The sequence below is a fragment of the Chinchilla lanigera genome, unplaced genomic scaffold (assembly GCF_000276665.1).
Source record: "Chinchilla lanigera isolate Chin_1 unplaced genomic scaffold, ChiLan1.0 scaffold00030, whole genome shotgun sequence".
Taxonomy (NCBI): domain Eukaryota; kingdom Metazoa; phylum Chordata; class Mammalia; order Rodentia; family Chinchillidae; genus Chinchilla; species Chinchilla lanigera.
In genome coordinates this window covers 18,126,649-18,139,966 of record NW_004955431.1, presented here as the reverse complement: position 1 = coordinate 18,139,966, position 13,318 = coordinate 18,126,649, and the positions used below count along the sequence as shown (strand labels likewise).

Here is a 13,318-nt window from a genome sequence, read left to right as displayed (position 1 = left end):
AGACCTTGTGGAAAGGAGTTGCTGCAACCACTACCCCGCCTCATGGATGCATGCTCAGTGTGTGGGTCACCAAGACTCCTGCTGGTCCTACACCACTGCGATACCAGCTCTCCTGCTCACTTTATACATAACCCATGTGGCAGGGAAACCGAGGCACGGGACAGTCAGGTTAACCTGCCCAAGTTGGTACAGTTCACAAGAGGCATTTTTGTGTCCAGGTTATTCACAATTTAAATTTAGGCCTCATGTAAAAAGGCAGCATTTTGGGGCTTCCTTGGGAGATGTTTCTCTGTCCCAAAGACAAGGCTGAGAAATGCTCGGCGTCATTGGCGCCAGGGGACTAATCAGTTCCTGCCGATCTTGAGTTATAAGGAAGAAACTCAAATCTTTCTGTTTCAGTTTCCTGATTATCAAAATGGGTACCCAGTTCTCCTTTATCTCCCTCCTAACTCTGACCAGAGATTAATGAGTTAGCATTTGCCAGGTCCTGGTGGGTGAACAGCCTTATATCCTTAACAGCTGGCATGAACAGCCATGCTTCGTAACAGCTGACTGGTGAGAGGCTGGGGAGAAAAATCTCCCAGCACGCATGGGTATTGCTGAAGGGCCTCTCTGCTCTGTGAGGTCCACGCCAGTTACATATGCACACACACACCTACTCCGGGTCATCAGGGGCAAGCGTGGCCAAGCACAGGCTCAGTCAGAAACAAGACAGAGGGAGAAGTTCAGAAGACCCTAGGACTGTGTTGCATTTCATTCCCATTGGGTCTGTGGAGTGGTTAGACTGCAGGGGTTCCACAGAACATAAATACATGGGGTACTAGCTGGAAGGAACATGCATTAAAATACAGAAAAGCAACCTTGGTGCTCTATCCAGTGAAAAAAAAAAACACAAACCGGTGTCAGGCATAATTCCAATTTCAACACTTTTAAAGATTAATACATATGAAGGACTAGAAAGACAGGCATCCAAATATTAAGAGCTTACCCATAGATATTAAGAGTACGTGGCTTAATTTTCTTTTATGTACTTTTCCAGATGTTCCTAAGTTCTCTTAAATGGCTTTTAACTACTCCTTAAACTACAACATGCTTAACGATGACTTACTCCAAAGGCAAGGCGTAGACACGCATGCTCTTTAGCACTCTAGGTCTCTGCCTACTGGAGAAACCACATTTTCAGCCCCAGTAACCTTAGCACATAGCACAGCACCCAGCACCTAATAGGGATACAATAAATGTTTTAAAAAGACAGACACTTTACTAATTGGCTCATGAATATTCACTTTTCTTTAAAAAAACTAACATTAGTACTAAGTCATTTGCTGTTTAAATCTAAGGGTTCCTTTTTTATCTGCACTGACTTTTGCTTTCTTGGAGATAAAAGCATGTTCTAGATGTTCTTTATTCCTTGGGACTACTAATTTGAAGAGAACTGTCACTCGCCAGCACGGAGCAGTGTGGGGTACTGATGCTGTATTGAATTATTTAAAGGAAATTAACAATGCTTCCTGTCCTTGGAGAGCAACGTCTGTGAAGAAAAGCCATTCACGGCTGCCTCCGGTAGGAATCCTTGTAGAGGAGGAGTGAGCATTTCTCAGCATCCTGAGTTTTAAAAGAAAAATCTCTTGAGTTCCAAATTACTAATAATAAAGGCAAAGTTTGGGCGTAACTTCCCTTCTACCGGGAGCTATAAAGAGTCCCAGGAAAATTACTTCCTGGGGGTCAAGTTTAATGGCATAACATGGTCCTCATCATTCTCACGGAAGCCCTCACGTGACACTGGATCGTGTGGCCTTTATGGAGAGCCGGGCACCTTGAATGCACAGTAGCACCACCTCCACCCTCTTCTTGTAAACTGGCATTTTTATAGCTATGATATCCCGATTGGCGGTCAGTGCAGCCAGACATCATGGCACCAGAGATGACAGTGACCCAGTGAGAACTCAAGGATGGTGGCAGGCGGATGGGCCCTGCCCTGGCGCGGGGCACCCTTTGGATGGGCGGTTCCATTTCAGAGCTAGCTCATCTCATACCGTCATTATGCTCCAGACCTACCTCCATACACCAGGGCTCCCCAACCTTTTGTAAGGAGTGGCTCCTTTTCATGTCCCTGAAGACTTGAGTGCTGACAGTGAAGTCTGAGGGGGGGTAGAAGTGCTGACAGTCATGTCCCTGAGTGCAGCAAGGGAGGGGGCTCTGCTGCCAGGAAGAAAGGGGAACAGAGTGAGGCTCGGGAGAGGACCGCGGTCACCAAGGCATACAGTCCCCAGCCTGACTTCCTGCCCTAGCCCACATTTCTCTACAAGCTCCACATAAGATCACCGTTCCCAACATGAACCCAGAACTCTTCCACCTCCCTGCTGTGTAGGGTCGGCAGGGCACCTCAAACAAAACCTCCTCCGTGCGGCCTTCCTGCTGGGGCCCCAGCCCTCCTGTCACTCTCCTGACAGATGTGGCTGCTCCTCCATCTGAGCCTCCAGAGAGCCACCTAGCTACACCCTTTCTCTCAACTTACCTTACTGATTCTTCTATTAGCCTGAACCATGTGAAACTGCGACATCCACCCTGAAAGACTGTTAGCCGCATATGGGTCCACTCAATACTTGAGCTCTTGGTGGATGTCACACCTAACTCTCTTTTTCTCTGAGCAGCTACACCACGATGTCTGAACCCCTCACAAGGCTGGGCAGCACACGCTGTGGGTGCTCAGAGAGTATGTGCTCAGGGGAATTTCAAGGCAATTGGAGCCCTATCCCCAGAGCTGGGAGACGGCACTCACTGCCTCCTCTAACCTGGGCCCTAGATGGGAATGTAATTCTTAGGACTGCTATGCCCATTTCACAGAGGAGGAAACTGACTCAGAGACGTTAAGCAGCATGCCCAAGGTCACATAGCTAGCACTAACAGAGGAGAACAGAAACCATGTTGGAGTCAACTCACAGAAATGGCTGCTGTGTAGACTGCCTGCCCAGATGCTCACCATGGTGCTACATACAGGGTAAGTACTTGAGGGGTGAATTTAGGGGCATAAAGAATGAGCTGGGGTCCAAGAGGTGTTATTTTACAACCAAGAAATAGCATCCTGATGTTCCTTAAAAAAAAAAAAAAAGGAGGAGGAAAGAAAACGTCCTTGCCCTTTATGGTTCACCATAAAAGATAAATCTTCTCTTCTCTATTGGAGCCTCTTAAATTTTTACATATAAAGGAGTTGGAATCAGAGCAGCGTGTGGTGATGGTGTGTAGCCCGGCACTGGGGGAGGCTGAGGCAAGAGAACTGCAAATTCAAGGTCAGCTCAAGCATTTTATTGAAACCCTATCTCAAAATTAAAAAATAAACAAATAAAAAGGAGCCAGATCCTGGGTTCAATACTCAGTGCCACCAAAAAGGAAAAAACAAACAAAACCCAGCCAGCTGGCACACACCTGTAATCTTAGCTACTGCGGAGGCTGAAGCAGGACTGCCAAGTTCGAGGACAGCCCAGAGACTAAGCAACACAGTGTCTCAAAATGAAGTTTAAAAGGTCTGGCAGTATAGCTCCGCACTCCCTGGATTCAATACCCAGTACCACCAAAAACAAAAATAGGAAATTTAAAAATTTTAAGTTTTTTTTAAAAAACATTTTCTATTTACATAATAGCTCAGGTGGGTTTTCTCTGCCCTGCTGCAGCAGTGACTCGCTGAGTGCCACTCTTGAAGGCGGCACAGCTAACCCGCCAATGATTCCTGGCAGAAACCCAGCGACACAGTGATTTCATTCGTGTCCTTTAGCTTTGTTTCCTAACACAACGCTATGAGCACAGAAGAAAGGTTCCCAAGGGCAAGTGCCACAAAGAGGTGTCTGGAAATGGAACACAGCTGAGGTTTGCCATAGATCACCTAGGACTGGGGACAGAACCCTGGGCCTCCACACTGAGCAATATCCCCGACCCTTTTTTTAATAAAATTATTACTTTTGAGTCAGGGTCTTGCTTGAATGCTAAACTGCCCAGGCTGGGCTCGAATTTGCAATCTTCCTGCCTCTGCCTCTGGCTCCCGGAGTTCTGAGACTGCACATATGTACCACCTCCAGCATCTGTTTCATCTTGATAATCATCCACAGCCATTCCATCAAGGCCTGCACTCTTACAGGGGCAGGTGCGTGCACACCACCCTCCGTATAGGTCGAGATAGACTCTTCCACGCCTAGGGACCCAGAACCCACACAGCCAAATCTATGGGTCACATCCACCCATCCTACCGGCTCTGATCCTGTAGAATTTGTCTTATCCCCACCTTATCTCAAGGGCCTGCCCTGCTTTTCTTCTAATTTCAATGTTCTCAGTCATTTTTAATCCTTTGGCAGAATAAATAAAGTCATATAAACCACTTTAAATATTAGAGTATATAAGCTATCCTATAAAAATTCAAATACACGTACAACATAAAATCATTTTGGGCCATGAGAACTACAGCTGAGTCTGACATCTGCTGAGTTTTTGCTCAGCACCCACTTATGACTCTTCCGGTAACAACAACCTGAATTACTTAGGAGTCGCTTCCCTCACTCAAGACACACAGCTTAGGTGGACAGGACTTCTCTTCCAGCTCCAGGGTGGGCAAGGATACTCAAGCCAAGCCCATTCAACACACTACACTGGTTCAGAATCAAGGAAACAGACACATGGAGACCATTCTGGATTTGAAAACATCTCTACATAATGAAGCCAACCCGGTGGACAGCAGAGCCAACAGTTGGTGAGAAGCAGTCCTGGTACAGAGGCCCCTGGATCCAGCCAGACCTGATGTCTCCTACTCCTGGACCTTTCAGTCTATGGATCAATATACTCATTTTTCTCAGGCCAGTGTGAACAGAATTTAAAGACTGGAGCAGTCTAATCACTTCTGTCAGGCTGTCTCAATAATCTTTTATTCACAGATCAAGTGGAATGTGGAAAAAAGACCGGAAGTGTTCCAGGAGAAGGTAAATTAAAGCCTTGCAAGTTCTCTGTTCCTGACAGGAGCAGGGGACTATTTCTTAAAATACGAATGTAGCTTATGGCCAGTCTCTAGAAATAAATAAGGACCTTCAGTGACCATGCACCAGCTGCCCGATGGGCCCTGCTTCTTGTCTCTTTCAGGGTCTCCATCATAACCACTGGGGACACTGACCTCGTAGATGCAGAAAACAGAGACCACAAATCTTTGGCAGTGTTAAAATCTGCCCCCTGGCTTACTGCAGACAAGCTTCATCGATGTGACACATGATTTCAAGAATTGTATTTTCTCTGAGGAAGGTGAAATAACAAGGTTGTATCATGTCAGAGAGAAGGCGAGCAGGAGGGGCTGGAGGGTTGGAGCCTCCTGGACAGCTCAATCCTGTGACAGTGTTAACCCAACCTGCCCACAGGCACACAGATCAAGAGTCAAGGCCTTCCACCATAAAGCCGGAGCAATATTTGTGTATTCCACTACCCAGCTTCCTCATAAGCTTACTGCCCTGCAACAAGTAGCTGGGCAGCACTTGAAGGTAATGCAATAGAATGGAGCCCAGTGAGCTGGAAAGTATGAAATGCACTGCCAGAAAAAAAATAAATAATGGAAAAGTATAGAAAAAAGAGCTGGGAAGCATGTAAGAAATAAAAATGTTCTAAAAACACTACTGCATCCAGAGATTCAAAACAAAACAAAACTTTGTACGAAATAGTATCATCCAGAGTGAAACTGGCAAACAACTGTTGACTACTAGGAGAATCTAAACCAGAATAGTAGGCAGGAAGAAAAGGGCGGAAGCTTTATATTTTGTCTCAGTGTAGTGATCGATTTAATGCGTTATGTAATTGACTGGGCTGTGGGGTGCCCAGTTATTTGGTCAAACATTGTGAGGGTGTCCTGGATGAGTTTAACATTTGAATGGATAGACTAAGTAAAGCAGATGGTCTCCTATAGTGTGAGTGTGGCCTATCCAGTGAGTTCAAGGTTTGAATAGACAAGAAGCAGATCTAAACTCCCACTTTTGAGCTGGGACATCCATTCTTCTTGCCCTTGGAATCGACTACAACAGCACCTCTTCCCGGGTCTCAAGCTACACCACTATCCCCAAGCCCTTAATGAGGGTTAAGCTTTACTTAGTCTATCCATTCAAATGTTAACAGCACCATGGCCTCTCCTAGGTCTCCTGCCTGTTCACTACAGCTCAGACTACTTTTGAGCCTCCTTGAGCTGAGTACTTTTCGGCCTCCACAATCACATGGGCCCATTTCCTATCTAAGCCTCTTCTATATCATCTGCACACCCATCCTTTTGGTTCTGCATCTGGGTTATATGCTGTGTGCATTTTATCCTCCACAGTAAGAGGAAAAAGATTATTCATGTGTCTCTGATTGAGATATGAATTTTAAAATGCATTGGTCCTTAGGAATCATCTAATCTAAACCTTTCTTCAAGATTTTTGACCCCTAAAACCCAGATTTTGAAAAACAAGAGACTTCAGGGTTGCAGGCAGACCATGGAAAAAATTTCCTTTGAAAAATGTCATGTCTTTGGAAGAAGAAGGAATCTAAATGAAAGACAGACAATGATAAGGGCCATTACACTAAAAAAAGCAAATTAGTAAATTGACAATTTTCTAAATTTGGTGAAAGGGTAAAATCCTCATATTTTTCATTTACTCTGTGTGTGTGTGTGTGTGTGTGTGTGTGTGTGTGTGTACAAGCAGGGACACTGAAACACATGCAATAGCAACCATTCAAACAAACAAACAAACTCCCCCCACAAATAACATCTCGGAGAAAGTCTCCACAGGTCACGCTGCTCTGGCTTCAAGCACCATAGGTAAGTAATCCTTACCCTTGCCGGTGAGGTGACTGATGGGAACTAATTATACTTGAAATGTGTTACCTAACAACTATAGGCGGGGCCAAGAAACTGCACTCAGGGCTCCAGACAAGCTATCCTTTTCACCTTTGAAAATAAACCCAGTTCTTCTCCAAACCAGAATACTATCACCCGCATGGCAAACGCAAGCCCCTTTTTTTTCCCTCAACATAATTTTTAAAAATGAGAACCTGTATAACCAGGTCTGAGGAAAGCAAAGACAGAGGGCAATGCAGAGGCAGGAATGGCCACTGCCACTCCTCCCCATCTCCGCGTCCTTGTCACTCAGGAGCCCTGCAGAGAGTCAGTGTGGGCCTCCCTGGATGCGAGGGAAGTAAAAACGAAGTCTACCCTAATGCTCAAGGACCTCGACTCAGACATGATAAAAGGTGGAACCAAGCACAAATATACTAATACTTCATCTACTTTTATATGTCCCTTTATGAGTTGCTCTGCGTCCTTCCTCAACTGTGTAGAGATGCAGACATGGGGTCACTGCGCCACTGCCACCACCACTCCCCACTAACCAGCTGTGAGCCCTGACCCCCAGGGGCTTCGTGTGCCTCCTCACAAGGGACTGGCAGCTGGATGCCTTTAAGGGTCCTGCCCACCTCCGCCACTCCCACATACACACACAGGCGCCATCAGGCTGCTGGACTTTCCAAGCCCAGAAACACGTGCCTCCTTTCGCCTGGATGTGCCCCTTAGGCAACTAGAGGACATCTTTCCTCAGTAAGTTACATCAGGGAGAAAAGGGGACACACACAGCGAAGACCGACTTTACTAGATAAATGCTCTACACAGCCAAGGAAACAATACTTTACGAAAAAGGCATGAGTGGGAATCGGCAGCATCTTTTCAAATGGTGCTGATCGGTGAAAACAAGCTTTGACAGCTTTCTCTCCCCTCCCTTTGGAAAAAATTTCTACCATCAAATCCTGAGAAGTTGGAAACAAGATATACATTGTTCATCATATTATCATAAACAATGAAGGAAAGGTAGATAAAAAAAAAATGTAAGAGAATAAAGGAAAAAGGAGGAGCAGGAGAGTTAGTGGAATAATTTTGAGTGAAGGAGATGCTTTTACTTCTCACACTCATATCAGCAGTATATTTGGTCTAAACACAAAGGCCAAGGCCTTACTGGGGTAAAAGGTAAAAAAATTAAAGTGGTGAACATTTTTATCAGACTAGGGATGTTAGCCAAAGCAAGCAAAAAGTAATGAGCGAAGTTCTAATAGACCTGGCTGGACACTACATGAAGTCCTTTATAGAAGGAGTCTAATTCCAGGGATGCCCCTAAACTATAGTTGACACATTGCATGGCCCTACACTGGTTTCCTGTGACTCCGAGAAAGTTCAGTGTGACCTCAAGCAGACAGAAAATGAAGCTTCTCCCTACAACCGTCATAGCATTATTTCCATGACACTTAGAGTCCCTGTCCTTAACAGTGTCATCTCTCCAAACAAGCAGAGTGCCAGCAAGCTCATGAAAAACCATGCTCGTCAATTACTTGGAGAGAACAGGAGCTGATTCCCATGTTGAAGCCTAACTGTAAGCCCATCTACCTTAATTACCAAGGACAGGCTATGTATGAAAGAAGTAGAGGCAGAAGCGTGCATTCAAGAACCACAGGCTGTAGAAAGCTTTGTGAATCTATCTAATAAAGTCAATGCTATGCTGTGCTTTTAATAAGATTCTTGCTAGAGGGAAGTTCCTTCTTGGGGCAAGCTTTGGGAAGAAATGCTGGCCCATTTCACACTCTGAACAGAGCTAGGCAGAATCATGGGGCCAAAGAGGCCAGGGGGTCTGATTAGGACTTGTGAAGTCTATCATGCAATCCCCTCTTTAAAAACCAACACATTTCCTACAAAAGAGACAGCAAGCTGCCTAAAATTGAACCAAGAGGTGGTAAAGACAACACGGGCTGGGTGTGTTGGGAATCTCATTACCACTCAGGAATTCAGATGCTTGGTGAAAGAAAGCAGTATTGGTAAGTAGCAGCACCTTCCTCCCCCTACCAACGGCAATCAAATGTTTTAAGATACAAATAACAGGTTTCCAGAACAATCCTGGAATTTCTCCTGAAAATGTTTTCATAATTCACATCTTATTAGCCACAGGAACCCCAATTATGTGTCCTCTTTTCTACTAACCAATTATTAGCATTAGATAATAACATACTATTTTTCTGCTAATATGCTTCCTGACAACATCAAACTCCAGAGGGTCTGCGTGGTATAATAACTGAATAATTGTGCAAATAAGGGCTAATTTATGAGAAAATGTTATTTAAACCTCTTCAGGTATTTATGAAAACAAGCCGTTTTGGCTGAGACGCACTACAGACATTAAATTAACTGCATAAAAACATACTAAATTGAAATTTTTTTTTAGTTTTTCCCAGACATTATGAATGAGTGCCTCACACTGTTAGGATATAAAAGAGACTCAAAAACAATGGGTTCCCATAGATAGGACTGATGTTGACACGGCCTCATTCAGAACGAGGCAAGATACAAGAATATTGGAGGAAAGGTTTGCCAACTCCGTTCACTAACACACCTGGCTCCAAAATGACACCCGGCCCCAATTTATCACCCCTAGAAGGAACACGCTGTTGCCAATCTGGCCACGTGGACCATCGCCACTGCTGTCAGTGGGCACACACCACGAACACCCACAGGGGCCTCCGCCTGGCCCCTGGTGCTGCGGTAGAAGACAGGGTTCCTTCCCTCGGGGCAGACCCAACCTGAGTCAGCTGCTTTGTAAGTCATTTTCTCAGTACTATGACATTTGGTGTCTCCCAATCTGAAAAAAGGAGTTTGGAGTTTACAGTCACAGCATAAGGTGTATGTGAGCTGGAATAAACTATTTTGTATGATCCTCAAGGCTTGTAGCATCTCCTTCGAACCTGAACACTTGGATCTTTATCAGCAAAAATTAGGTTAAAGAGTGTGTGCGTGGATGGATGGGAGGTGGGGAGTGCAATGGTACTTAGGGAAGACATCACACAGCAGACAATATGAATTGGAGGATTCAATCGCATGTTGCTCCCATTTCTTTCCGTCAGTAAATAAACAGCCTCACTGCCAAAATGTAGACCCCAGGAGGAAACCAGGTCCTATTGTCTCCTATTTAGATTGTTCAGAGAGAGCAACCAATTTTTAGCCTTCTTTTAAAGATTGTTGAGGGTTCCCTGATTCATACAGTGAAAATCATCTTTATATGTCCACAAGTACAGCCATTGAATTAAAACTTCAGGTTTTCCTTCAAAAGTTGCTCTGCTGAGCACTTAAGGGACATTAATGGCAAAAAATAGCCCTGGAGGGTACTGTTCAGAGCTGATTACACAGAACTGGCAGGACTGGGTCTCCCCTGATCTGAGGAATCCTACTTCCGGCCACATCCATCAAGAGGCAAACCTGAACGTAAACAGATGTGGGCTTCTTAATACGTACAACAGGTAAAAAGAACACCCCCAATAAGAACTAAAAAGAAGGCCAAACAGAAAACAAGACTTCCCAGGCTGGAATAACTTCACCTGGCCACAATCTGCTGGTTACCATCTGACTGATTACCACCAGAGGAGAATAAGAAGACAAAGGAGATAGTGCCTATCGGAGGCATGCTTGAGTCACGGGAGATAATGTCTTAATCCTTCGCCAACCTACAGGAACAGTACCTAAAAATAGTTTGTTACTGATCAAAAGTCTTTAATGCTCCAGAGATCATGAATTCTAAAGTCATCTTGCTCCGATCTTTGTTTCTGCGCAGTCTGGGTGATTTGTTAAAATACAGGGATCATTCACAGACTCGCAAATCTTTGCCTCTAGGTATAACATAAGAACAGCCTCAAAAAAAAAAAAAGAACTATGTTTCAAAAATTAAAAGAAATATGAACTTAATACTCTTCAAAATCTGAAGTCTACCATCAATTATGAATGGATCAATAAAATGTGGCCTAGCCCTAGAAGTGAATATTATTCAGTATATTGAGGAATGCATACATGGTACAATGTGGACAAACCTTAAAAATATTATGCCAACTGAAAGAAACCAATCACAAAGGATCAAATTCTATGATACCTATATACCCTGAATACCCAGAATTGGCAAATCCATAAAGAAAATGTAGATTGATGGTTATTTAAAAAAAAAAAGAGAGAGAGTGGAAGAACAGGTATGACCACCAGTAGACACAAAGGATATTTAAGGAGGTAGAAAATATTCTAGCATGAAGGTGGTAGTTGTGTATCTATGTAAACATACTAAAAACTATTGAATTGTACACCTTAAATGGTTAAACTCCACAGTACATGAATAAACTGACAGTTTAATTGTAGAGTTTAAATTAGGATAATTGCCCACTATTTATCTCTGTGTTACTGCTTTGGATTTTAACTCTGACCACATCTTATTGGAGATATAAATACACAACTTTAGGAACCAGGCAAGACAAGAATTATGCCCATTTTACAGGAAGCAGAGGTCCAAAGAGCTTCTGTTTTCTTTCACCGATTGCCTGCGTTTGTATAGGACATGAGAAAGACCGTAAATTATTCGGGAAAGGTGGTGGTCATAGGTCTATTCCTCCAAATTAGGGAGGGATTGATAGCCAGCTCTTTCCAGATGTCTAGAAATTTACATGGTTGGATCATATGGACAATGCTACTAAACAAAAGACACTGAAAAATGGCAGCTGGATTGCTGGTATGCAATTTTGAATAGCATGGAATTCAGGTTAAACAATTTACCTAAAAAAGCAGGAGAGGGGGGTGTCACCCCTTTAGCTGATATCTGGTGGGGTGAAAATGCACCCAATTAGATGTGTCCATATAATTTTCACATCAAACATCCTGTGCTCCCAAAGGCATCCAATGGCACGGCTTGCTGTGGATTTTCCCAAGTTTTCAAGAGCAGTGACAGCCCTCTTCAACAAAGCCATTTAACATAACAGAAGGTTAAAGTGGGAACCACAAACACTTGCTTTTCTTAATTTACACCTTTCATTTACTTCCCCAGAAATGTCATGGAAGAGCTACAAAATTTATGATGTATTGTCTATAGACAGTTCCTTTTAAGAACAGGATTTAGAAAGTAAAACATGAAACCTAGAAGCTAATCTGAAAGTATAGCTTAAAAAACAAAACAAAACAAAACAAAACAAAACAAAACACTACTCTGAGAGAAGGTGATTTTGGTTTAGGTCTGCTCGCTTACAAAAAAGACAATTAGATAAAGTGAAAATAGGGTTTTGAAAAATGCAAATATAATGGCTTCACATTATCTCTTCTACCAAACAGGATCTAAACCTACCGCCAGACCATCACAAACAAAATACAGACACTTCTGTGACTCACACTTATTCCTACATGAGAAATCAATAGCTCTTGTATCAGTACGTTTCTGCTGTTTTGTTTCTCTTTCTTTGAAGAATAGTAAACCACTAAGATTTTTAAGCACATACATTGACAACATGAAAAATAAAAAGGCAAGTTAAAGTGCACATTGGCCAATTGGGTTGCTGTTCATTTAAAAATACTCTTTCCTGAATCTTAGTCTACTCTTTAGTTGCTCAATAAACACATTAAAAGCAGAGCTGCTCAGCTTTGGCGCTACTGTGAGCCTCTGTGGTGCGGCTGCTCCAGCAGCACTCCTGGCCTCTTACCCACTACATGACATAACACCCCTGCCCAGCTGTAACAACCAAAAACACGTCCAGATGTCTCCTGGGAAACAACCCAGTTGAAAACCACTCAATTAATGGTAACTGGCCTGAGTTTTTGTTGTTTTTTTTTTTGACACAGGCTGACACATGCTTTGGCTTCCAAAAGTACTCTGATCATGGCAGCAACCAACAGCAAGACCAAAACCATCATATCCAAATTCAAATCCTCAGTGGAGACTAGGAAACCCAGCAAGTGAAGGTGATGGTATAAAAATGCCATGAACCCCCAGGGACAAGGTTGTGGCCTTCTGTTACGTGCCAAGGTCCCACACAGCCCCACAACTCTTAAGTATCCCTAATTGCAAAATTACAACGTATGAAGCAACAGGATTAGTACTAGCAAGATTAGTACTACAACTAAAGACAAGCATGGGGGAGAGGTGCCAGGGGTACAGTTCTCTTCAAAACCATATACCATCAGGAATCTGCTCATCTCAGCCCCAGTCCCTGCAGGAAAGCTCCACCACCCCCTTTTTGGAGGGAGGAGAGATGGGTGGTAGCAAGTTGGCAAACAATGATAGTTTTATCTCCGATCTCCTTAAAGAAAGAATCCAAAGTACAAAATAATAAACTGAGCCCAAGTCTAACTCATAAATCCAGAATGTTCTGCATAAAGTGAGACCAAATACCTAAAAGATCCAAGATGATGTGTGCACACAAGGAAGAGAGGGGCTGGCACTGGCAGCCGCGCTGACCTTTGGTGTGTGAGTCAGCGCCACCTCCCCCTGCA

At 43.7% G+C, this 13,318-nt stretch overlaps 1 protein-coding gene across 11 annotated transcripts in view; it reads right to left on the bottom strand.

Annotated features, from left to right (window-relative positions):
• The window catches only part of Tcf7l2 (transcription factor 7-like 2 (T-cell specific, HMG-box)), a gene marked incomplete in the record, with an annotated part of 187,618 nt that overhangs the window by 67,960 nt on the left and 106,340 nt on the right, over nucleotides 1-13,318 (bottom strand). For 4 of the 11 annotated variants that reach the window (XM_013515863.1, XM_013515865.1, XM_013515864.1 and 1 more), the window contains 1 exon segment: nucleotides 2,059-2,202. In XM_013515863.1, coding sequence (XP_013371317.1) covers nucleotides 2,059-2,202 — 144 coding nt within the window. 11 annotated transcript variants of the gene reach the window in all.